Source organism: Castor canadensis, chromosome 2, assembly GCF_047511655.1.
Source record: "Castor canadensis chromosome 2, mCasCan1.hap1v2, whole genome shotgun sequence".
Classification (NCBI taxonomy): domain Eukaryota; kingdom Metazoa; phylum Chordata; class Mammalia; order Rodentia; family Castoridae; genus Castor; species Castor canadensis.
This window is the reverse complement of record NC_133387.1, coordinates 140,887,151-140,913,971: the sequence shown is the minus strand read 5'-3', so window position 1 is coordinate 140,913,971 and position 26,821 is coordinate 140,887,151. Positions and strand designations below refer to the sequence as shown.

The window sequence follows — 26,821 nt, the reverse complement described above, 5'->3', positions numbered from 1 at the left end:
TATGTTTTTTAATAGTAGAAAGAGGAATGGGAGAAGACATTGAACTTGCCTAGTGGACATATGGATGTTATGATGAGTAGTAGGGAACTGAGCCTTGAGCGCTTCCAATGTCAACAGGTTAGAAACTAGCAAAGGAGACTGAGAAGGGACAGGTCTACACACTGACAAGTGTTTTTAAATATTTGGTGTCAACTCTTTCATTAAGTGCCTCCACCACATTCTCATTCTCTTGGATGTCAAATCTGACCACAGTTGTGTGGGTCGCATAAACTCCAAACTTACGCACTTCCTCTTTACCTCTTAAGAGCTTACTTCTTGGTTATGTTTCATTTTGAACAGACAATAGGATTGCTTACCCTCTTTGGAGATGTCTTGACTTTAGTCATGTTCAAGAAAGAATGACTCCAGTGACCAGACACTTTGTACTACCCACTGTCCCTTCTGACCCTGGGGACTCAGTTGCTGCTTCCTCAGTGCCAAGAAATCCTACTTCCTCCACAGCAGGATGTTTCCCAGTCCAGCTTGGCTGTAGGGCTCACTTGGTCTGTCTGATGGCCAGGAGCAGTGTGAGCTGGGTCCTATAGTTCCTCCCCAATCTTCTCTTCTTTGCTTTGCCCATTTACTCTGCTTAGATAAATCCAGTGTGCCTTTGACAAATGGCCTTGTCTGTAATTACTCTTTGGTGGCCAGTCACACTTTTCTGCCTCATATTTTTATTCATTTGCCATGTCTGAGTCTCAGCCTAAAAATACCTAGCATGTCGGCTCCCCCTAGAGGACACATGGATGTTTAATGTTAACTAACATTTAAGGAGATCATTTTAAGTGAGGAGTTTCTTCTATTTTAAAAATTGATTAGCAGCTGCTGCAAAAAAGCAGATCAGGAAACTAATACAGTGTACAATAGCTATAAAAGACACAGCAGAAACATAGTGTTCTGCTCATCCGAGAAGTATTTAAAATTTTCAGATACAATTTTTGACCAAAATATAAAAATTACTTTCTTCTTTCATTGTTGAATGAGGTATAAGAAGGTAAGAAAAGGTAGGGTTTTCAAATATTTTAACTAGTAAGAATTTCAGGACCATATTTGAACTGTCAGATTAATTTTCTGAATACAAGTCTAAACATCAGGAGTTTTGGTTTAGTTTTTGTTAATAGAAAGAAGAAAACCCGTGCAAACATGGAGTTATTTGATGAATATCTAGAGTACAAGTCAAGAGGATATTTGATTTGATAGTATTTTTATGTTTTATGTAGAGTTTTCTGAAATGTCAAGTAAATAAGTTAATTATATAATAATCTTTTCATTTCTTACCACTGCTCCTCCTTCAGGGACCTTCTTTCAAAGTTTAAATAGGACTCTGGAACACATCACAATGTCTACCATGGAGCTCCCAGTCAAATCTGTTCATCTAGCACCAAGAGCTTTGGCCCAGTGTCTTATAGGACTGTATTTTATCAAGTATCCACTGAACAACCTCAATAAGTCAAAGCCATCCTCTTAAGCCAAGTATCAACATTGAAGCAAGGAGCAAGTGTTAAGACAGGCTCTCCAACCCAGCTTGAGAATTGTTGTAGGCAGTACAGTAACCAGCTACTCCAACATTTAGGGTTATGTGTTCAGAAAGCCTCCATATTAGGAGAATTTGCAGTTGAGAAACAAAATTTCAGTGGAGAGTGGGGAGAGAGAAACAAAGTGGCAGTGAATGCACCAAAACGTGAACAAACACAGAGTTTATTAAAATTTAAAAAGTAATATCAGGCATGGCTCCAGGCTCCATTACTCAGCACTACCTCAGTGGTAAGTCCTGCTTCCTGGCACACACAGGAACTCAGAGCGGCATGTTCCCCCCATTATGCAACCAGCTAACTTCACGCTGAATAGCCAGGGAACTGACATCACTGTGTAAGCAGGACCCATGTCTCCCACTGCTCCACCTGTAACAGAGGACACAAGCCAGCAGGCCTAGTTCCCCCAGCAGCAGTGCCACTGAACTGCACTCCCTTAAGCCCATGCGGGAAATCAGGCCCCAGGTCTCCAACTACCTGAAAGATTGGTTCCCCCTACTTGCAGTGCTATTAAACTGCACTCCCTGAAACCCACACCTGGGTGGAAAGCAGGCCCCGGACCTTCTGCTGGCCAAAGGCCTGGTTTCCCAACATTTGAAGCAGTTGCTAGGGCTCTGGGTAGCCCAGCAGGAGCAAGCAAGACTCAGGGCTCCCCCTGCCTGCAGACTTGGGTCCTTCATGCATGCCACAGCTGCTGTGGCCATAATGCAAGTAGACTGTGCTGCCTTGAGGGCATAAGACAATTCATAAAGCAAGGAGGCCCAGCATTCCCCACTGTCCCTGAGAGCAACAGAATCCCTTCCTCCCCCATCAAAGAATGAGAACACCAGATTCCCCACTGAGGAGAGGAAAGGTATACACTGCTACACTGCAGTGCCACCTCAAGCCTGTTTTCTCATGGTACAAAGAAGCCCAGTGGTTCACACTGCACTTCCCAAAAGAGAGTCACGTCTCTCCAGTCCAAGAGTTGGGATCCCAGCTCCAACACTGAGTGGCAATCCATTACTCTGCTGCTATTAGGAAGTCTGCCACAACACTGCACAGAGACCCAAAGGCTCCCACTGCAATTGCAGGCTAGCTCCATCAAAGTGTGGGAACTCTAGCCCCTTTGCTGAAGGAAGAAAAGAGGCAATCAGTACCACAATAAGAACCCTGCAAGTGGGAACATATCCAGTATACCTCGCTCTTAGGAACACTGCTGTACAATCAGTAGAGAAAAAAGCAGAAAACCCCAATTACAGTGGCATAAGGGATTAAAACCCTAACCCAAACAACTCCAGATGTGTACATCTCAAGGCAGAACAAAACAGGACAACAACCACTCTCCATCAAAAGCCAATTCCAACACTAAGGATCCAAACACTTGTGCAGAGGAAGAGTTATCAAAAAATGAATTCCAATAAACAATAGTAGAAATGACTATGGACCTCAAAGAAGAGACACAAAAATTAGTATTTGACCTCATAGAGGACATGAGTAAACAATTAAATGAGCTAAAAGAAAATACAAACAAACAGATGGATGAAATTAAGAAGACAATCCAGGATATGAAAGAGGAAATCAATAGAGATATGGAAACCACTCAATATTCCAAATGATTATTACAATTGAAAGCTTGGTGAACAGCGAGGAGCAAGTTGAAAATAGAATATCAGGAACAGAAGACAAAGTATAGGAATTAGATAAAAGATTAAAAGATCATGAAACTTGCTAAGAAAATACAAATGGATCTTTAAAGATATATGGGACACCATTAAAAGAAGAAACCTATAAATCATGGGTGTACAAGAAGGAGAGGAGATTCAAACTAAAGCACTGACAACTATTGAATGGAAAAATAGCTGAAAACTTCCCTAAACTCAAGCGTTACCCAGATTCAGGAAGTTTACAGAACAAAGTATCAGCACCAAAAAAGAAACAGACACATTATGATCAAAACACTCACCAGATAAACAAGAAATTCTGAAAACTTCAAAAGAGACAAGACAAGTCACATCTAAAGGAAAACCTATTAGAATAACAGATTTCTCAACCCAAACTCTAGACACAAGAAGGTCATAGAAAGACATAATTCAGGCCATGAAAGAAAGCAACTGTCACTCTAGACTAGACTACCCAGAAAAACTGTTCTTCCTAATTGAAGAATAAACTAAAGTGAGACAGAAAGACTCAAAAAATAATAAACCCATTTGAGCAAGCAGACCAGTAAACAAGGAATAGGTAAAACTAAACAACAAGGGAACAAAATGATTGGAAACAACAGGCACCTCTCAATATTAACACGGAATGTAAATAGCCTCAAGGCCCCAATCAAAAGACATAGAGTAGCAAATTGGTTAAAAAACAAGACCCAACCAAATGTTCCTTACAAGAGACTTATGTAACCGAAAAAAATAAACACTGGCTTAGAGTCAAAGGGTGAAAAAAGTTTTGCAATAAATGGACCCAATAAACAGGTAAAAGTAGGTATGCTCATATCTGACAAAATAGATTACAGATTAAAATCAATCAGAAGAGACAATGAAGGTCACTTCATAGTCATGAAGGGAAAAATTAATCAAAAGGAAATATCAATCCTAAACACATATGCACCAAACACAGGAGTACCCTCTATATTAAAAAACAAAACAAAACAAAACTCTAATAGACCTAACAGCATAGGAAGATGATAACACAGTGATAGTGGTAAACCTGAGTGTCCCACTGTCACCAATAGATAGGTCATCCACACAAAAAATCAACAAAGAAACTTCAGAGCTACTCCACACATTAGAACAAATAGGAATGGTTGATATCTACAGAGTATTTCGCCCAACATCTCGCAATACCCATTCTTTTCTGCAGCTCATGTAAATTTCTCCAAAATAGTTCATATTTTAGGACACAAAGAAAGTCTCAACAAATTAAGGAAAATCAAATAACCTCCTGCATCATATCAGATCACAATGAAATAAAACTGACCTCAACAACAAAAGAAATCTCAGAAAACATTCAAACACATGGAGACTGAACAACACACTGCTGAAAAACCGATGGTGACTGAAATAATAAGGGAAGAAATCAAAAACTTCCTAGAATCCAATGATAATGAAAATGCAACTTACCAGAATTTGCAGGACACAGCAAAGGCCATGTTAAGGGAAATATGTATAACTTTAAGTGCCTACATTAAAAAAAAAAGACCTCTCAGATAAACAATCTAATGATGCACCTTAAGCTCCTAGAACAACAAGAAGAAACCAAACCAGCATACAAAGAGAAATCATAAATATCAGGGTCCAGATCAATCAGATCAAAACCAAACAAACTATACAAAGAATCAATGAAACAAAAAACTTGGTTCTTTGAGAAGATTAACAAGATCGACAAACCCTTAGCCCATATTACAAAACAGAGGAGAGAGAAGACCCAAATTAATAAAATAAGAGATCAAAAAGGGGACAAAACCACAAATACCAATGAGATTCAGAGAGTCATTAGACAGTACTTTTAAAACTTATATTCAAGTGAACAGGAAAATCTAGATGAAATGGATAAATTCCTAGATGCAAAAAACCAACCATAATTGAACCAAGAAGATATTAACCAGCTAAATAGGACCTAAATAGTCCTATGAATGCAATGAAATTGAAACACTAATAAAGAGTTTCCCAAAAAAGAAGAGCCAAGAACCTAATGGATTCAGAGTTGAATTTTATCAAACCTTTAAAGAAGAGCTAACATTGATACTCCTCAAAGTTTCCAGGAAATAGAAAGGGAAGGAACACTACCAAACTCAATTCTATGAAACCAGCATTACACTCATTCTGAAACCAATAAAGATATAACCAGAAAAGCCAATTATAGATCAAATCTTTAAGGAACATTGGTTGAAAGAATCTCAACAAAATACTGGCAAACAGACTTCAACAACAACAAAAAAAAGATCACACACCATGACGATGTCAGTTTCTTTCTAGGGATGTAAGGATGGTTGAACACATGTAAATCCATAAACAAAAGCAATGACAAAAAGCACATGATCCTCTCAATAGACAGAGAAAAGGCCTTTGACAATATCCAACACCCTTTCATGATAAAAGATCTAAAGAAAAGGAGAACAGAACTAATGTTCCTTAACATAATAAATGCTATATATGACAACTCTGTAGCCAACATTATACTAAGTGGAGAAAAACTGAAACCATTTCCACTAACGTCATGAAGAAGACACTCTCTCCACTCTCATTCAATATAGTTTTGGAATTTCTAGCCAGAAGAATAAATAAAAGGGATCCAAATAGGAAAGGTAGATCAAACTATCCCTATTTGCAGAAGACAGAATCCCAAACCCAAGAGACCCTAAAAAGTCTACGAAAACACTACTAGAATTCACAAATTCTTTTAGCAAAGTAGCAGGATACAAAATTAACATACGGAAATCAGTACCTTTTCTATATACCACCAACACACAGACAAAGAAGGAAATCAGGGAAACACTCCAATTTACAATAACCTCAAAAATAATAAACTACCTTGGAATAAATTTAACAAAAGAAACCAAAGACCTTTTTAATGAGAACTATAAACCACTGCAGAGAGAAATCAAAGAAGGTGCCAAAGATGGAAAGAATTTCCATGCTTTTACTTTGATAGAATCAACATTGTGAAAATGGCCAACAGCCATTTTCTACCAACAGCAATCTACATGCTCAACACAATCCCTATCATATTTCAAGGACATTCTGCACAGAAATAGAAAAGTCAATCTTAAAATACATATGGAAACACAAAAGACCTCAAAAAGCCAAAGCAATTCTGAACAAACCTCCAATGCTGGAGGCATCACAATACCTGACTTCAAACTATACTACAGAGCCACAACAATAAAAACAGCATGGTGCTAACACCAAGACAGACAGGAAGACCAATGGATAAGAACAAAAGACCCAGATATAAACCCATATAGCTACAGCCAAATGATCTCAACAAAGGAGCCCAAAACACATGATGAAGAAAAGACAGCCTCTTCAACAAATGCTGCTGGGAAAACTGGATATCCACATGTAGAAGACTGAAACTAGAACCCTGTCTTTCACCCTGTACCAAAATCAACTCAAAGTGGATCAAAGACCATAATATAAGGCCTGAAACATTGAAACAACTCCAGAAAGCAGTAGAAAATACACTGGATTAGACAGGTATAGGTAATGACTTCCTAAATAGAACTCAAGAAAAGGTTCAGCATCTAGGAGAAACAATGAACAAATGGGACTGCATCAAACTAAAGAGCTTATGCACAGAAAAGGTAATAGTCACTAGACTCAAGAGACAGCCCACAGAATGGGAAAAAATCTTTGCCAGCTACTCATCTGAAAAGGGACTAATATATAGACTCTATAGGGAACTCAAAACAGCTCAAACCCAAAATGATCAACACCCCAATGCAAAAATGGGCACATGATTTACATAGGAAATTCACAAAGGAAGAGGTACAAATGGCCAGTAAATATATGAAGAACTGTTCAACTTCCTTGGGTATAAAAGAGATGCAAATCAAAATAACACTTAGATTTCATCTCACCCCATTAGGATTGCCATAAACGAAGGGCAATAACAACAACAAATGCTGGTGAGGATGTGGAGAAACAGGAACCGTCATACACTGTTGTTGTGTATGACGGTTCCTGTTTCTCCACAGGAACCGTCATACACAACATGAGGAATGTTGACACAGTCATGAGGAATAATGACACGTGGTTTGAAGGTAAGTGGATGCAATTGGAGGACATCATGATAAGTGAAGTTAGCTAGGATCAGAAAATCAAAAGTCACATATGTGAAAGACAGAGCCAAAGATAAACACTTACACAAAAACAAAGGTGATCATATACAAACTGAGATGTAGAACAGGTTTGTAACAGTGAGACTACTCTATGGAATTCGGGGTAAGAAGGAAAGGAAAAGAGAATGATAAACCATCAGTTTCATATGATATCATATACCATAAGATGTGAAGGTAGAGGATATAAGCATGTATATTAAAAACTGTTGAAAATGGGGGGGTGGGAGATAAAGGGGTAAGGGAGAGTATTCGAGGGATGGAACAGACCAAAGTAAAGCACACCCACAGTAGGCATACAATGAGACAGCCTTTTGAACATCAACTTAAATACTAATAACAAAAACCATGATTGCAAAATAGGCACAGGGTTTGCGGGGGTGGTGGGTGTTACTAGTGGGAGGAGGAGGGTGAAAGAAGTAGATCAAGTTGATGGTATATGGTTGATAGACTTCAATACCCATATGAAACAGAACTAAAAAAAACTCTTGCAATTGCTTCAAGTGGAAGAGGAAAGGGCTGAGGGGGAAAGACAGTGTGGGCAATTTAAATAATGTACACTATAAGTCTAATCATAATTGTCACTACAAATTCCCTTCCCTTATAATGAATATATCCTAATAAAAACTTTATAATAAAATAGGCAAAACAATCAAAAAGTAAGATCAACAACTGAAATAAAGATAATAAATGCCAATACCATTTTATATATCTTGAATTTGCCCTATTGAGCATGGTACAAATTGCACTATCTAATGGCTCTCACATTATATCATGGAAAAACTCTGTGACCCTGGAGACCTTGAGAAGTCATCATGAATGCTGAGACCAGAAACAATTTCTCTTACCACCACAATGGACCTTCCACGCCAGCCCATGAAGGCCCTGGTCAAGCCCAGAGACAAAAGTGTGCACAGAAATGAGTTAATGACATCCCACATAAGGCCTGGGGAATGGGTGGTACTAGAAAGAAAATACTGGTTCCAAACTAACAAAGCAAGACTTCAATAGTCCAGCAGATTCCAATTCTGTGACTTACTCTTGCACACAGTGGCACTGTCTGGAAAGGGCTAGATGGCACCTGGGATGCTGGGTTCTCATGACTGCTGGTGTGGAAGAATCTGTTTTATGGCATTCTTGGACCTCTGACTCCAATGGTAGATAATATGTTGGTGACTTGGGTTTAGTGAAGAAAGAGAAATAGGAATGATGGGTGTTTTCTACCTTTGTGATCCTCAAACAATGATTAAGTAGGTAGAAATAATTCAGTTGTAAAGATATTCTACTACTAACAGATGTGCTTATTCAACCTGAATAATAGAAACCATGCATTTTGATCAACATCATTTGCTGAGAGCCATCTCACACTCAAAATGCATCACTGTGACTTTCTCAATGGTGGATTAACACGAAGGTGTGCTTTCTTTTCAGGTCCTCAAGTATGTTCCATGTAATGAAGCACAATAAATACATCTCCCGATTTGGCAGCAAACTTGGCTTGCAGTGTATTGGTATGCATGAGAAAGGCATCATATTTAACAATAATCCAGACCTCTGGAAAGAAGTTCGGCTTTTCTTTATGAAAGGTAATAAGGAACCTGGCTACATTCTTCTCTGTGGTCTATGGAAACCATATTTTAAATGTGCTGATTTATAGCTTCATAGTTTTGAAATAAAGATAAGGACTAGCATTTTTATACCTTTCCTGTACATCAGACATGGTTCTTAGCACTTGATATTTTAATCCCACAGCAATTTCATGTGGTGAATATGCTTATCACCTGCATTTTACAGGTGAGAAAACTAAGATGTGAAAAGGTCAAGAAACATGCCCCAAGTTCCAGAATTAGTAGATGGTAGCTCCAGGACACAAATCTAGAGCCTATATTTGTAGCTTCCACACATCTTTTTCTTACTGTTGATTCATGAAGCAATTTCTTGAACATGAGAAGGAGATGCACCTGTCTACTCAGGGTCATCTCAAGTGTGAATTTCATGTGTCAAGGATATTTTTAATTTAAACATGACCAAACAATGCACTTGCTGAATCACCAGATATTTTAGGAGAAAACAACTTGTGAATAAAATCAGAGAATTTTAGGATAGAGAGGGATCATATACATTCCCTCTTCCAGGCTCTGAGTTTTAGAGTTGAAGAATCAGTCCTAGAGAGGTTATGATTTTCACCCAAATGGCACAGCAGGTAATGGTTGAGCAGAAACCCAATTCTGGATGTCCATATCCAGTGGGCCCTCCTGTGCTAGGTCATGTCAAAGCAAAGCTATTGAGAAATGCACATGAAGAAAGATAATTGTGTCTGGGCAGTGATGGCGTCTGGAGCTAGGTGAGCTTTTGGTCTAACCCTGTGCAACCTCTGTAGCCAACCCAGGCAGGCACTCTACCACAAGAGTCACTGCACCAGCCAAGCAGCCAACCTAGATGCCCTCCTGTGTGTGCTAAGATGGTGAGAAGCCAGACCTCTGCCTGTGTCCACCCAGCATTTAGCCCACCCTGCCAACAGAGCTTCCTACAACAAAGACCCAGCAGCACTAAGTTGTAGACTCCACTGTATTCCTTCCCTATGGCTGCTGTAACATTGTCACAAACTAAACAATTAAAATGGCACATTTGTTATCTTACAGTTCTGGAGGTCAAAAGTCTGACTCAGGTCTCAATGTGCCACCATGCAGGTGTTGACAAGGCTGCCTCTGGAGGCTCTAGGGGAGAACATTTGTCCTTGCCTTTCCGGATTCTAGGGCCACCATCATCCTTGGCTGGTGGCAGGAGTCCAGGCCTTCACTTCACATCCTCTGACACACCTTCTGTCATCATGTCTTTCCCTGACTTTGACTACAGCTAGAAATTTTTTTCACTTTCCTTGAAAGTTTGGATCCACCATGACAACCACAATAACCTCATCCTCTCCAGATCCTTCACTTGAACCATACCTGCCAACTTCTTTTTGCCATGCAACATAGTGATGAGTTCTGGGGATTAGGACGTCTGAACATAGAAGAGCAATTTTTATGCCTACCACTCATGTTGGGGCAGGTCAATCTCCTTGTGCTCTCTAAAACTGTAGAATGGATTAATGAACAAAGTACAGGGCTTAAAGTTACAGGATGCAGGTTCAAATCCAGTGCTGCCACGAAGTAGCTGTAGGACCATGGACAGGTCACTTAGCATCTTGACACTTCAGCTCTCTTATCAACAGAAGTTGATCAACATTACGGAGTTACAGTGAAGAACAAATGAAAAAATGATCTAAGATCCCATAGAAATATAAATTGCATTTTACTATGTCATTTGACCTAGGTTTGTTAGGAACATGTCAACAGGTAATTTGGTATGTAGGGGTAGTTAACTTTCACATACCAATATCCTCTAACTTCGGCTAAGGATGTAGTTTAGTGGTAGAGGACTTACCTAGCTCATACAAGGCCCAGGCTTCAATATCCAGCACCAACAAACAAACAAACAAATAAAAAGATGGAAGACCTATTCTTTCTATATCTTCTACTCTGACATTTAAGAGTTGTAATCTCTAAACAATTTGTGAACAAGCTACTGTCTTCATCATTGAACTAGGTGTCAAGCATACAATGTCAAATAGGCATGGTCCCTGCCCCTGAGAATCAGGTGATGCAGTGACCGAGCAAGGTGGGAAGTGGCAGATCAGCACCTCACCAAATACTGCCTAGGTGACGATGGTAATGGGAGAGGCATGCACAGAGCTGTAGAGCACAGACACATCCGCCATGATAAGTCACCAAGGGGTCAGGAGAGATTTTTCAGAGGAGTGGATTCTTATTATGGACTTTGAAAGATGTAAAAAATAAAGTCAACATAATGAAGAAAGTGTGACAAAGAGACTCTATGGGAGTAAAGATTAATATATTCAAAAGCAGAGCAGGAAAGATCAACATGTTCAGGGATCTGTCAGTTGTCCCTTGTGTCCAACACGGACACAGGAAGGGAAGAGCAGAGTAAGATCACCAAAAACCCTTCTCCTAAGCAAAATAGTTGATCTTATCTCAAGAGCTACACAGAATAACTAAAGATTTTGAACAAAATCATTTGAACATATTTATGTCTTTGAAAAACCCTCTTGTAGCAGAATCAATGGCTAAGTGGAAGGAACTACAACTATGAACAATAAAAACAGGAGTCACTGCAGTGACACGGTGGATGGAGGGGAGGACACAGGTCCATGGAATGTTAAGAGTAGAAGTTACAGCACTTAGAAATTAGTCAAGGTATCTTTGTGAATGTTTAGAGTATTATTTGGTATTCAAGGTCATATTTTCTAATGAAAATGCTACAGAACTGGACCCAAATAATGCCCAAAACAGGAAACTAATTCCTTATTGAGAAGCTCTCTGTGGTGCCTAAAAATGTTGATAACCAATTAGAATCTGAAGCCTTTCTTGAGGAACCTTCTATTGAATTAGATTCATTGTTGATTCTACTGCTATAGTAGAAAGTTTGAGACAGATTTTGTTATCTAATCAGCAGTATAAGTGAAAGTATTAAATTTCTAGGTATCTATAGAAAAAACAGTTAAACACCACTTAGGAAATGGCTCATTCTGGGAGATGGTTTGAGGTGCGTAAATAATACTTATTTCCTGTAACTGCCAAGACAGTTGTCTATGTTGATGGAATCTGATTATGTGCTCAATTTGCTTTTGACCTAAATAGACTGAGTACTTTTCAGCACATTAAAAAATTAAATCATATCTGTATCATAAGCAATGAGTTATATCATATTTTGTGTGTAAGTGAGAAATGTGGCTTCAAGCATTTGGTCACAGAGGCAAGTCACACATTAACTTGGAAGAACCCAACCTGTCCACACAAACATTTGAATCAGTAAGGAATGACTTGCCCCAATCGTGGAAATGATTAGTACCAGAGAATGACATCCTGGCCTTTGGTGTCTGCCGGGTCCTTCTTACCCCTACCTTGTTTTTTATGCATATGAAGCTTTTCATGGTCTAAAGCAGTGTTCAGGACTCCTTTCTTTTTTGTGATGTCTGCCTTCAGGCGTGGGATTCTTCATTGATTAGTTTTCTTCTTGAGTTATGGTGGTCCACTGAAGTTATGTCTACCACGTTCCCCAGGATTTCCATCTCATTTCAAGGACTCTAAAAGCAATTGTCAATAGTACAAGATATAAAAAGAGGGATAATTCTTAAAGGAAGCTTAAATAAACTTATTACCAAAGAGGGAAAGGGGGACTTTAAGAGTTAAACTCTTAAAATGGACCATAAGGACCCACTAGTCTCTGCCCTGATGGTCAAGTGCAGAGCAAGGGGAGGTCAGAGCCAGTTCCCTCTACCTGTTTACATTCATTCATTTAATCCTAGATATAAATACGTATACAGAGGTCCCACGTACTACTGACCTGAAGTACAATAAGTTGTTGTCTGTCCTTAAAGAGTTCCCAGTTCTATGGAGAACACTGAAAGCTAACAAGGAATTTCTTAGCATGTCACAGGTTGAGTAAAATAAATCTAGAAGTAGGAGTGGGGGCAAGGCTAGAGCTTGCTTAGCATGCATGAGGCTCTGAGGTCAAGCCCCATTACCACAATGAATAAGCACATAAATCTGGAAGCAATTTGAAAAGAGATTGAAATGAAGAGAAGGGCACTTTGGGTGACTTGCAAAACTAGCATATTACATCTATAAACTTCAGTTAAATAGGAAGCATCTCAGGTGGTATGATTAAGGACCAATTTCACTATCTCTAGCAATATCCTGCCACCTGCTGAAACACAAAATAAATTCAACCCTGGCCAAATCCAAACCATCTTTAAAGGAAAATGCAGATAGTACACATGAAAACTCGCTGATTTGTAACTATGACCACAAATACTAAATGTTTCACTTGCAGTGTCACAAATGATTTGCCAGAGCATGAAGGAAAGTTTACATTTCAATAGTTTAAAATAATGTTCATTCATTTTCAAGCATAAAGTAAGTGCATGCTTGTAGACAACAGAAAAGTGTAAAGAGGAATATGAAAATTTCCACCCTATGACTGAAGACAAACCATGGACAGTTAAGTTCCAGACCTAAAAGCCAAAATAACCTGAGTATCCTGGAGTGTGTTGGCCGATTCTCTGATGTGTCCCTTCAGCTTTGACGGGCCCTGGCCTTGTTCGCATGGTGGCGGTTTGTGCGGAATCCATCCTCAGGCATCTGGACAAGCTGGACGAGGTCACCAGTGCCCTGGGCTATGTGGACGTGCTGACCCTCATGCGACGCATCATGCTGGACACCTCCAACGTGGTCTTCTTGGGAATCCCCTTGGATGGTGCGGAAACTCTTCCTGTGCCTCACATTCGGCCCTGTGTGGAACGAGGGGAGGAGAGGGACGGCAGAGTAAAGCAAACACAGGCTGCTTCGCACATTGCTCTTGCTTATGCATTGCTGAGTTTGCTCTCTAGTGTTTCTGCCCTGTTCACTTTCAAATAGGGGGCGCTTTCTATTTCTTTTGTATCTCTCCTCTTGCTTTAGGAAATAGGATTCTACCCCAATCAAAAGTTATCATCATGCATTTGATGTTTATGATATCCTGCCACCAATGGAAGCGACATGTTTAAGCATTTCTAACCATCCTTTTGGCATTTTATATATATATATGTATATATTTATATACTATATATTAATATATTTATATAGATTATATATCATATATGAATATATGTATATTATACATATTTATATTTATAAATATATATGTATGTATATAAATATATGTCTAATACATAAATATAGACATAGATCTGGACATGAATATGGATGTAGATATGTATACACATAACACACATATACACATATATGTAGATGCACACACACTCTTCCCTCAAAGTTACTGAATTTGAAAACTTGCTTCTATCTGTATGATAAAAGTGGTACAGTGGTGGTAATGGGATTGCTGGTGATGAAAACAGAAATTATGGAGACAATTGCCATTAATTTAATGTCTACTATGTGCCAAACAGTATGAAAGTTGCTTTACACACATATTTGCCATTTAATATTTAAAACAACCTGACAGGGTGTCTCACCCTCTTATGTTACAGAAATGAATAACAAAATGTATGCACACACCTCTACCACCACCAATAAGCAAAATGATAATTTGGATTGATTCCTTCTTGCTGTTGATCTTAAATATATCCAGCTTATTATGATTTTCCTGAGTTAATTTATGAGAACACTCATTGATTTCATACATTCATTCAATAAATATCACTGATTGTCTATTTTATGCTGGGCACTGTTCTAGGTTCAGGGAGCCCTTGAACAAGAACAAAGCTATTGAAGAAATGTGGGCCTAAGAAGAGGACTCTGAGCAGAGAATATTCCCTGTACATTCTCCTCCCAGTCTGGAGATCCTATCTGAGCAATGTGTCATCACCAGTGGGTGATTTAGCCACATGAACACTACTCAGCAAATTGAGTACTGATAATGTTTTGCCTTATATCTGATCGGAAGAGTTAGTCAAAGAGTTGCCTCTTTCAAGATTCTGTTTGAGACACAGCCTAAAGTCTCACATATTCCTTTTTCCCTGAGCCCCCAGCTCTCTCCTGGACAAAGGGGACCAGCAGTGATGGCTGTTAGGGCCTTGATTTCCATACCTGGGAGAGCAAAAAGCCTAGCCTGTTGGAAAGCTAACAGTCACGTTTTATCCCTACTTGGTATTGAGTGACAGAGCCATTAAGAGGACAGCCTATTGGCTTATAAACCCAGTTAACCGCTCTTCTTTATATTCTCACTTCATAGTGAGCACACAGGACTCATAAGACTCCCAGGACCATAGAACTCATCACATAGCTTTCATACTTTTAAAATATTTGATCCAGAGCATACAGTTCATATTAGTTTCTTCAATGTCTGAGCCTTAAGCAAAATCAGTAATAAATGAATCTCCTTTATTTTAATTGAATACTAGAGATAAGAAATCCCTGGCCTTTTGCACAAATGAGACGGGAATAAGCATTTATTTCAACTGCCAAATCCAGCCACCATGCCAGGTGCTATACAAAGATTTTGTATTTCATCATTACTGACTAGCCTGGGGAGTGGTAGTGCCATCATTCTGCAGATAAAGAAACTGCAATTCATAGAAATTAATACACCTGACTAATACCAACCGGAGCCTGGTTTTGCCTGATCTCAGGGCAATGTCTTTCTTCTTTGTTGCACTGGGTGTCGTAAGCAAGTTGAGTCTGACAAGTACCCAGTGTAAAGGGAAATAAACAACCCCATATGAGTTACACAAGCTCAGTGTCATCACTTCTGGATCCACACATAGAGAGAGAGAGTGACAATTCCATGGATATGATCCTTCCTAACCATACAGGTGAGGAAGCAAGAACATCTATAAACAGATGTTTCTACAAGTCTTCTAAAGACCTGTTAGAGTAGGGAGGCGATGGGAGCTGGGGAGGAGAATGAGGGGGCTTATAAGTTGTCCAGTGGTCCAAATGTGGAAATCAGTCAGCATGTGCTCCAGTCCCGTTGGTTTGGGTAGGCCCCTTACAAGTATTGTTCTGCCTTCAGATCCATGTGTTGCTCATGGCTTCACTTCATTTAGGCCCAAATGGACCTCAATGTGCTCTCCACAGAGGCCTCTCCTGCCCACCCGCTCCACAGTGGCTGTGCCTACTCCCATTGCTTCTCCCTTCTGTCCCCTTGCCCTGCTTTGATTTTACATTAAGACACTATTGCCTAAGATATTACCTGATATTCAGTTGTTTTGTGTCCATAATTCCCAGTGCAGTGTAAGCTCCCTGAAGGTAAAAACTTCACCTATCATTTTTGTTTTCCAGAAAGTGCCATTGTGAATAAAATCCGAGGTTATTTTGATGCATGGCAAGCTCTCCTTCTAAAACCCAACATCTTCTTTAAGATTTCTTGGCTGTACAAAAAGTATGAAAAGTCTGTGTAAGTAGCACATACTTGGAAGATTTGTGAGTGCAATCACAATCTTGTTTGAGACTTTTTGCCTTTCTTGGTCTCTTTGATAAGTTTTCTTCTCTCCAGAGTCCCGGAGATCTGTTGATTAAGTTGCTTATGAAAACATTTACAGCAGATTGACTGTTTCTGGCAAGACCAAAGAATAAAAGAACCCTTTGACTGGGCAGCTTCTCAGTTAGGGGCTATATGTGGCTTGAGAGCCAATCTCTAACAAGGACATTCAATAATTTTGAATTGAACAGAAGGGTTGGTTAATCCGAACATTCATACCTGTTAGAACTCTCTTTGCATGTCTAGAAAAATGGAAACAGAATCATTTTATAGCTGTGTTGCTTCTCAGCGAATTTAACATCAACTCAAAGAACTGATAGTTCTCCCAAAAGAATCTTTTCAGAATGAATACAATGAATATAACAAAATGTGTGATATTTTAACTTAATGACCATACAAGAATAATAGAATGTAGAGCTCAGTGTGACCTTAATTATTGTCTAGACTGATCTTCTCAGTACAAAAAGAGATGCAAGCCTCAGTGACATAAAGTTAATAGGTTCCACAGGTTCTAGGTTACACTGAAGAGAACCACCTGGGCTGGAATGTCACCATTTGTCCAAGAGGCTTTTCCTTAACCACAGTGTCAAATGTATGCACATACTTATGCAGCTTGTCACCATCTATTCAAAAATCTTTACCTGGTGTTTACAGACTGGTTGAAATCACAAGATATGGGAATAAGTATGGAGAATGCTATTTAGTCACTTGAATTTACTGTCTAGAACAGGAATCTCAAACTCAATAGTCTTCAGGGCCAGGCAAATAAAACTGGGCTGTGTGTATAAGAAAATATGAAATGGAGGCCCTTGTGGCACACTGAAGAGTGCATGCCCAGTAGGCAACCACAGGGTTGTTAATTGAAACGCTGTGCCTTCCAAAACAGGAGTTGTAAACATGGATTTAGGCTTTGGTATAAGTTTTTAATCCTTTACTATAAAGTCACAGCTTTGATTTTGATATCAGTGTCTGGGAATTGTAGCTAAGTCTTGTACCTCAACATGAAATATAATTAGGTGAAATTTAAGGATATTTGTGAAGAAGTAAAATATAAATTCATGTACTTTTGAGAACCAATGGCTTCAATTAAAGCAGGTCATTTTGTTTAAACAAACAGCAAATGAATGTTTTGCTAATGAGTACAAGTAGATTACATTTTGACTGTTTTTACAGCAAGGATTTGAAAGATGCCATAGATGTTTTGGTAGAAGAAAAAAGACACCAGGTTTCCATGGCAGAGAAACTGGAAGACTGTATGGACTTTGCCACTGACTTGATTTTTGCTGAGGTACTGACCTAGACTAACCATAATTCCACACTCAACATACATTATGACTGTTTGTGTGTAGGTGGGAAAGGACCCTTTATCATAACTGTTGCATACTTCTTCCTTTCAGTATTTTGCCTAGCAGTCATATTATAGGTCATTCAGAGAGCCTCACGTTAGACATTCTAGTACGATTGACCTTTAGATTGAACGTGTTCTGTATTGTAGTACAAAATGTGAAAAAGGAAGCGTGTGACCAAAGACACTATATAAAGTCATCCCTCCATATCCATCTGTGTTTGGTTCCCGAACCCCACCCAGATACCAAAATTCAGGGTGCTGAAATTCCTTATGTAAAATGACAGCGTTTGCACATAACCTACGTATATCCTTCTGGGTACTTTAAATCACCCTGAGATTCTTCATAACATCTAACACAATATAGATACTGCAGAAATAGTTGTTATACTGTACTGTGTAGGGAATACTCACAAGGAAAACAGTCTGTGTATGTTCATTATGTATACAATTATATTTAATATATAAATATATGTATACATATGTGTGTGGATATATATATATATATATCCAGTTAATTGACTCCATGGATGGGAACCCTGAGGACATGGAGAGCCAACTGTGCATAGATGTTGATGAAACTGTTCACCTTTGAGCTGAAGATTGTCATGTAAAATGTTCAAAATAAATTATAGACTTGTGATCCATTTTGTTGAGGTTGCCCATCCTTGAATATCAACTGTCTTCATGTTTTTTGGAACTTTGATTCACTTTTCCTGTTTCAAATTGTTCAGAAACGTGGAGAACTAACAAAAGAGAACGTGAACCAATGTATATTGGAAATGCTGATAGCGGCCCCTGACACCATGTCTGTCACAGTGTACTTCATGCTCTCTCTCATTGCAAAGCACCCTAATGTTGAGGAAGAAATAATGAAGGAAATCCAGACTGTTGTTGGTAAGAATTGATCAAATAAACAATAGAACTTAAATAAATAATTCCTTCTGAATGCCAGCTTCTCATGTAATAAGAATCTGATGTCAAACACAGAATCTTTTATACTCCACTTGGAGAAAAATGAAGCAGGTAGTTCAGGCACTTTGACTATGCCACATAGATTGAAAAGATAGTTCTTTCTGAGTTGCTTAAGTTATAAAAATAATACTTGCTCATTGGAAAATTCAACTAACAGAGAGATGTATAAAGGGGAAGATGATTCCCAATCCTCGCTCTACACCCTCCTCTCCAGCCCCACTGGAGAGGCAACTACTGTTAATTGTTTGCTGTGTATTCTTCAAGATCCTTTTCTACGTGTACATGAACACACGCATATGGCTACTGTGTCAGTCTTACGAGAGCATGGGTACACGTGCAGTGTTCTGCTACCTCCTCCGTTACATATCCAGGAAAATGGCTGTCATTTAGGCAGTGTGTCTGGGTCACCTGAAGCCCAATCACAAATGAACTTCCAGCTGGTGGCAAGAGAAGAAGGAGAGGGCAACAGAGCACACAAGGGAATGATGAGTTCCCTTCTTCACTCCAATCCAGTGATGCTGGCCTTTTCTCACCCGTCCTTTCCTCCTCCTCTGAAGAAGCCACCACGTCCTCACTCAGTTCTTCCCCAGCTCCCTTTTCACTGCTCTGCTTCCTTGTCAGCATCATCCTTCCCCACCTCTTCCACAGGAACACTGTCCCTGTCACAGGAAACGAATTGCTTTCTGGAAGAACATAAAAGTCCATATTTGGAATTTCTTTCACGCTTAGGAACACAATTCTACATCACATAATGCAGATTTTTTTCTCTTGACTTTACACAGTCCTTGTGAAACAAGTTATTTGGTTGTGGAAGGGTTCAGCTTTTCAAAATCATTTGAGTGCTACTTGAAATACTTGTCTCTTGGGAGACATTTCATCAAAGGGTTAAATATGTGAAGGTAGGGATCTCAGATGCATCTCATAGGTGGGAAACTGCCTGGAAAGGCAGAGAGCAAGGAGCCAGAGTAACATAGGGGCCCCAAATTCCACAAGGTTTTATCAAACGCCTCCTATCAGATTACCATGTTCGATACCAAGTGCAGTGGCAGAGAACCAGCCAGTACCTTCCATGTACCTGCAGGACATATAGGCTAGTGAGAGAAATATCAAGGGAGTGAAAAGAGAGGGCACCATGGAAGGATGGAGTTCCGGACAGGGGAGAAATTGATTTTGTAATCATAAGATTTTAAAACAAGTTTGATAGAATTTTCTCAAGAGGTGAAAAGTGTTTGTGGTTGTTGATGTTATCCTGGTTCTTCAACAGATCTCTGAAAAGATGGGGAAGCAGCTGAGCCTTTTGCACATGTGCCTGTGCTCCTTCCTGTGCTCTGTACACAGACGAGGTCATTGCTTCCCAGTGAATGCCTTTGGTCACCTTCCCCATGATCTTCTCTTCTCCCTCCTCACTTCAGTTATACATACCTCATTAGATCTTTGGGGACAAAGAGCAGAACATGAAGGACAGAGCTCCTATTTTTGGTTAGCATTCTCATCCCTTTCTAGATGGCATAGTGAGGGGAAATGGCTGACTCAGATTTCTGGGCTGGTTTTTCATCTTCCAAAGTGGTGGCCCATTTGAGGATGCTCTGAAGATTTGCCACATTTGGCACATATTCCAGTCTCTTTGACTAATGGCAGGCTGAGGCATTGGGGCTCCACATCAATTCCTAGTCCATCCAGGGCCGATATGGGGTACCTGTTTTGTTGGGGTGAGGATAAGGGAGTTCTTGCTACTCCGTTGTGACAAGTTGCTCTTGATGAGAGAGGGAGGGATTATCAGTGACATGTGGACAGGCAACAGCACAGATAATGGAGAGCAAATGTTGAAATAGATGAAATCCACTGTCTCAGTTTGACTATGCAGCAGCCTGTGCACCCTGCTGTGGGATGGTTGTAGTGTTAGTTTGCTTACAAATCAAGAGACAAAATGTTCCCTAGAAGTTAGAGTTGGGAGAAACACGAAAGACTTATGAGGCCATGCAGATAAGATGAATGTGTGAGAAAAGCTGAGCGAGGTCTACATGGAACTGTTGAGGCTCAGCCCCCTCTAAAGGGGCAATGGGCTCATCACCTTCAGCTCACTGTTGCCATATGGGAATGCAAAGCCAGTGTTACCAAGTTTTCTGATTTTTCCAAGAAACCTCAACTGTGCCGCAAAATTCCCAAGGTTTTACAATAATTGGCTTCATTTCTGAACTTTATAAACACTCTATGAATCAAACACGATATACTTGGTGAGTGATATGCATTAGAATTATAGACATAATATTTTCGACCAAGAGCAAATTATTCTGGAGAGAAAAATAGAAGCATTAATGCCCACCACACACTAAACTAACATACCTTCCTATATTTCTTATCTGTTCCCACAGGTGAGAGAGACATACAAATGAATGATATACAAAAATTGAAAGTGGTGGAAAACTTCATCTACGAGAGCCTGCGGTACCACCCTGCTGTGGATTTGGTCATGCGCAGAGCCTTGGAAGACGATGTGATTGATGGCTACCCAGTGAAAAAGGGAACTAACATTATTCTGAATATTGGAAGAATGCACAGACTTGAGTATTTCCCCAAGCCCAATGAATTTACTCTGGAAAATTTTGAGAAGAATGTAAGAGTCCTTCCTTAAAATAGAATGTGCTCCTCTCAACAATGTCAACTATCAAATCTGCTCTGTTTGTGTGTGTTTGCACCATGCATTTCATTCTTTTGACTCCTTCCTCTCTTCCACCTGAGCAGGAGCCCATGTGTCCCATAGCTTGGAACACAGATACCATATTCATCCTCAAAACCAGAGATGCCAAGTTTCCACCTCTGAAGACTATCTAAATGGCCGCCACACCAGGCCTCTCGTTTGGCCAAATTTTGTTTAACCCAGCGAATCTACCTAGCTGTTTAAACTCATCACTTTGTCATCATCTAGATTCAGGGCAACATCAGCCTCCAAAGGAAATCCATTTCAGTCTTACGCAGAAATCAAATGAGATCAAAAGATTTCGTTTTTATAGTTGGCCTTTGGTTCATCAAATGACCCCATTAGCAGTAGGTCTTCTTCTAAATAGAATTCACTTGCTAAAAGAGATTGAGCTTTTTCTTTTCCTAATGTTGATGTATACTGGAGATTCTTCCCTCCATTGTGTCACATTTTGGGCAACACTGATTTCAAGCTTGAATTATCCATGTAGTTCCCTGATGGCTTCATTTTCCACTTTCTTATAGTGTCAAAGCACGGTGCTAACTCAGTACTCTTAATTTATCCTCTTTCTACACAGGTAATCTGGAGAATGCCAGGTAATCAGTCAAATGGTCAATGACAATTTATCAAACATCTGTCATATTCAGAGGCCACATAAATCCAGATGTGGACCAGGCAGACAGATGTGATACTACTTTTCTGCATGATTAAAAATATTTAATGTTTCTGGGTATGGTGGTGCATGACTATTATCTTGGTACTCAGGAGGCTGAAAGGCAGGAGGATTGTGACTTCAAAGGTCAGGCTGGACTGCATAGCAAAACCCTGTCTAAAATCCAAAAAGTTAGATGCTTGACACTGATAGGCCAGGAATCTGCATCTTTTACTTGCTTTTGTCCCTTTTTATCATGTTATATGACATCACACACACAAAAAATCTGCCCTGGTGTTTCATCTGTGGCTATTCTACAGAGCTAGTTGAATATCCTAATTGCCTCTAATAAGGTGATTTTGCATTGCTTTACCCCAGTACATTTATCTGAAAGGCAAAACTGGGTACTGTCTGAGGTTGGTCTGTGTCACAAGAGGTGAATCACACTGAGTGAGAAAAAGACTTCTTTAGTCAACAGTCATGGTCTCAGTGAAGCACGAAGTGTGGTCAATTTCTGATGGACCTCCTTTTTAGAATGAATCAAACAGACTGCATTATATCACTCTACCTGTTACACTATGGCTAACTGTGTGATTATTTCCATAGGTTCCTTACAGGTACTTTCAGCCATTTGGCTTTGGGCCTCGTGGTTGTGCAGGAAAGTACATTGCTATGGTGATGATGAAAGTTGTCTTGGTTACGCTTCTGAGACGATACCATGTGGAGACATTGCGAGGGCAGTGTGTTGAAGACATACAGAAAGTAAATGATTTGTCTGTGCACCCAGATGAGACGAGTGACCTGCTGGAAATGGTTTTTATCCCAAGAAATTCAGTCAAGTGCCTCAACCAATAGAAAAGATTCATCAGTACCTACTCTGGAGCATATCTTATCAGTAGCTCACATGGAAACCACCCATCTCTGTCAAGTAGTGTCAACCTGAGGTAGTGGACACATGGTGGCCTGAGGCATTAAATAAGCATAACTCCTATTGTTTGTCAACCACCAGACCTCCACCCTTGCCCAAGTCAGAGAACTAGGATGCAAGAGACAAGGGTGTATGTGTGTTGAGGGGGAGGGGAAGTGGTTGTCAAAGACACCACAGCCCTGAAGTACCGATTCCATGAAATGTGCTTTGGAAAGAACTGGCCATCAGCAAAACCTATGTCTGGTTTCCCCACCACCATGTTCTCCACTGCCCTGCCTCAGAGCACTTCAGTGTCTGGAGAAGAACCACTCAAGTTGATTATAAAGCACAGCCCAAAGTCTCAGTACCTGGGGACAAACACACCTGCTCGTTTGGATAAAAGAGCTTTCATTTGTGCTTTTGGTGAGGTTGGGTCTGCCACCTTCATACTTTTAAAAGAAATATTATAAATCCAGCAGTTGAGTTTTCTTATGAATTATGCCCAGTTGCCTCTAATATATCTTCATGTGATCTGTCTGCAGGGGAAGTTAAATCAAAAGGGACCCTTCCCAGTCTCCTACTCCATGCCTCACACCCATACCTCTGCTACAGTAGATATAGATTTTAGCTAATATGTAGGAATGTACTTAGAGTGGCTTGAGTAAAATATAAGTAGAATGCTATATCTGGTGAAGGGGAAAACTAGCACAGTGAACTTCAAATAAAATCCTTTTTGCATGTTCATATTATTGCATAGCTCCATTTGTGCGGTTGACTGAGATACGACTTTAGTGACATGACCTTTACCTAGCTGCAATGGTTTGGGATGGGGGGAAGTCCTCTAAATCCATAGTAAAGCTCCAACCCAGTAGGTTTTACATTCTAAGGAGTGTTCCTCTCACCCCATTATCCTTCTTCCTTGGCACTATTTCCCTCTTTTCTTTCCATGACCCCATAAGCCAAAGGCCTTCAGAGAACATGGTCAAGGTAGACCCCCCTCAAATCATTCTTTCCCATCCTACCTCAGACATAATAGTTACATTAGAGATTTAGAAATGATCTAGCTCATTCAATCATTATATAGCCATGGATAAAATATACCCCTTGGAATGAATTCTCTAGGAGGAATCAAATAAATAGGTTCATTTTCCAAATACCACTTTACTTGTGTTAAAGTCACTATGAGTATATTCACTGAATGCCAATTAAAAACTGAAAATTTAGACTTATAAGTATATAAATGCTTCCACTGAGTCAATAGCTGTCACATCCCATTTAAACATTCTTTTCATTTTAGCAGACCACAACTGAGTATAAAATGTGTGTAAACTCCTTGCAAGCAAGAGTTGTTTTCTTTTGTATTCCATCCCCTTCTTCTTCCTTCCCAATCTGACTCTCCATATATATTGTCAAAATCAGCTCTGGATACATTCAAATGATCCAGAGCTGGGCATCAGTGGCTTACATCTGTAATCTTAGCTATTCAGGGGGCAGAGATCAGGAGGATCACAGTTGGAAGCCAGCCTAAGCAAATAGTTCACAAGCCCTTATCTCAAAAACAAAGAAACGCTTAACAAAAATGGACTGGTAGAGTGGCTCCATTGGTAGAGTGCCCACCTAGTAAACCCGAGGCCTTGAAATTAAGCCCCAGTACTGCAAAAAAAAATCCAGAAACCAAGAAGAGGCATGTGTTCTACAAAATCAAAGATGAGCATTAGTAAAGAAGGAAATGGCTGTGTATGAAATTATTTGCTACTTGGGTTATCTCTAGTGTCTAAGGATACATGGAAAATGCCTGGTACCTGAATATGTCTGCAGCCAATCTAGACAATCATCCAAATAATTTAGACCCCTGAAAGCAAAGCCAAGATTCGAGATTTAATGCATCTAAACTAATTCTCTTGATTATGAACATATTGCTTGCATTGCCTCTGGCTGGAGCTGCATGGTGGAAGAAAAGGAGCTTGGGATCTGTGTCCTTTACCCATCCAACACTTGGAACATCTATGTATGTTTCATATGTAGGTAATCATCCAAGGCTTATGTTCATAATGTGAAATAGTTGTATATAGAAAATATGGACACAAAAATATATTGAGGAAAAACTGGGAGTTGACAGGTGGAGACATGGAGAGGGCAGGAAGAGGAGCCGTGCTGGTTTGAATGAGCCAAGAAAACTCTCTTAGACCTAAAACATCTCAGTAATTGTTGAACTTTTCACTCAGCTCAGCCTGTCTAAAAAATGGACATATGTTTCTATAGGTTTGGCCTAAGAAATCTGGTACATCATTGGCTTTTCAATAGGCGATGGAAATATATTCAAAATCTTGCTATCTGTTTTGAATTTTGCTTAATTGTCACTCTTGGACACACTGTGGATTCTGTTTTAGTCAGTTCTCAAAGAACTGGAATATGTGAATCACCAGTGAAATGCATGCCTATTAAGACTTTACCATTGTCAAGTGGTGAGGACAATTGTATCCAACTGTGCTCTCAGGGGACCAGACACATCCCCCCATGCCTTCATTGGGAGCCCCATTTTATCCCTCCCAAGTGGAAAATGATCATGTTCAGAAACTCCTTTCATATAAAGAGATGCCAGTTGGAAATTGTCATTTTAAAATTATTTCTTAGTAGCACCATTTGAAGTGTTAATGTTCCATGCAATTCAGAGGCATTGCCCACTGAAAGAACTGGACCCTTATCCATCTCAAGTATCAGTAGGGCTTTGGACTACTCTCTGACCTATATTTACAGAAAGATTTTCTAAATTAAACTTGGTAATAAGTTGCATAGAGTTTGTAATACTTTTAGTTACACAATCATTCCATTTAATTTCCCAACAATAGGAGGCAGGTATTATCCCTATTTTAGAGACAGAAAGAACCCGCTCACATATCTGTTTTCTTTCCTCCTTACCTACTGGGTAGAGTTTCCCTCTCCTACACATGCTCCGACATACATAGCCAGTTTCTCAGGTTATTTTACCAAAAACTGTTCTCATATTTTTTAACCTGTTGGACTTAGCTACCTAAGTTATAAAGCATAGCTAAGAATCAAAGTGTTAATTCTCTCTTCCAATATAGGTTTTTGCTTCTCTAGTGAAATGCACAAGCTGAAATTGTGGGAGGAGAAGAAGAGGGAGAGAAGGTGGTGTCTTCCAGAACCCCCTAAAATAACACCACCTGCTTCACTCACATGTGAAACTGGTCATGGATATACAGAGGTGTTCTCAATTCACAATGTCTGCAAAAAGGCAGGCAGGCAACAGATATCAGATGATTAGGCTGATGCACATAGGGCTTGTTGAAGAAAAAAAGGAATGCCACACCAAAAGGCATTTGAGTTCAATATTCTTAAAACACAATGCCAGTAAACCACACTTCTCCTTGAGCCTGGTTGGGCCCATGATTTAATGTGTCTAACATCAATCCATTTTGCATCCAAATATCCAAGATTTTATTTGCACCCTCTATCCATATGTCCTGTTTCACTGAAACACAATGAAGCTGAGTGTTCCATCCATATCCACACAGAAAGTGCCAGATCTATGACTCCCCCAGGGCATCCACATCCGGAAGCTAACATCACCCCAAACTTCTCTACACAGTTGTGCATATTCTGAATTTTATTTGAATGCCCTTTAACTAATCTGAACCTCAGTAGAGCCACCAGTAAATAGGGATTACACCAGAAGAGCTCTGCAGTCATCTCCAATGCTTTCCTTAAGTAACAATTTTGCTTCATAAATGCAACACTATTTTCTTCCTTTGCATAAGTCATCATAAAAATATTTAATGTATATGACAC

At 39.6% G+C, this 26,821-nt stretch overlaps 1 protein-coding gene across 2 annotated transcripts in view; it reads left to right on the top strand.

Moving 5' to 3' along the window:
* Window positions 1-23,755, top strand: part of LOC109675669 (aromatase-like) — a 71,550-nt gene extending 47,795 nt beyond the window's left edge. For both annotated transcript variants that reach the window (XM_074065943.1, XM_074065944.1), the window contains exons 4-10: window positions 8,824-8,978; window positions 13,534-13,710; window positions 16,236-16,350; window positions 17,608-17,722; window positions 18,514-18,676; window positions 21,127-21,368; window positions 22,711-23,755. In XM_074065943.1, coding sequence (XP_073922044.1) covers window positions 8,824-8,978; window positions 13,534-13,710; window positions 16,236-16,350; window positions 17,608-17,722; window positions 18,514-18,676; window positions 21,127-21,368; window positions 22,711-22,959 — 1,216 coding nt within the window. In that variant the 3' untranslated portion in view covers window positions 22,960-23,755. The remainder of the gene's footprint in view (window positions 1-8,823; window positions 8,979-13,533; window positions 13,711-16,235; window positions 16,351-17,607; window positions 17,723-18,513; window positions 18,677-21,126; window positions 21,369-22,710) is intronic.
* Window positions 23,756-26,821: the final 3,066 nt, after the last annotated feature.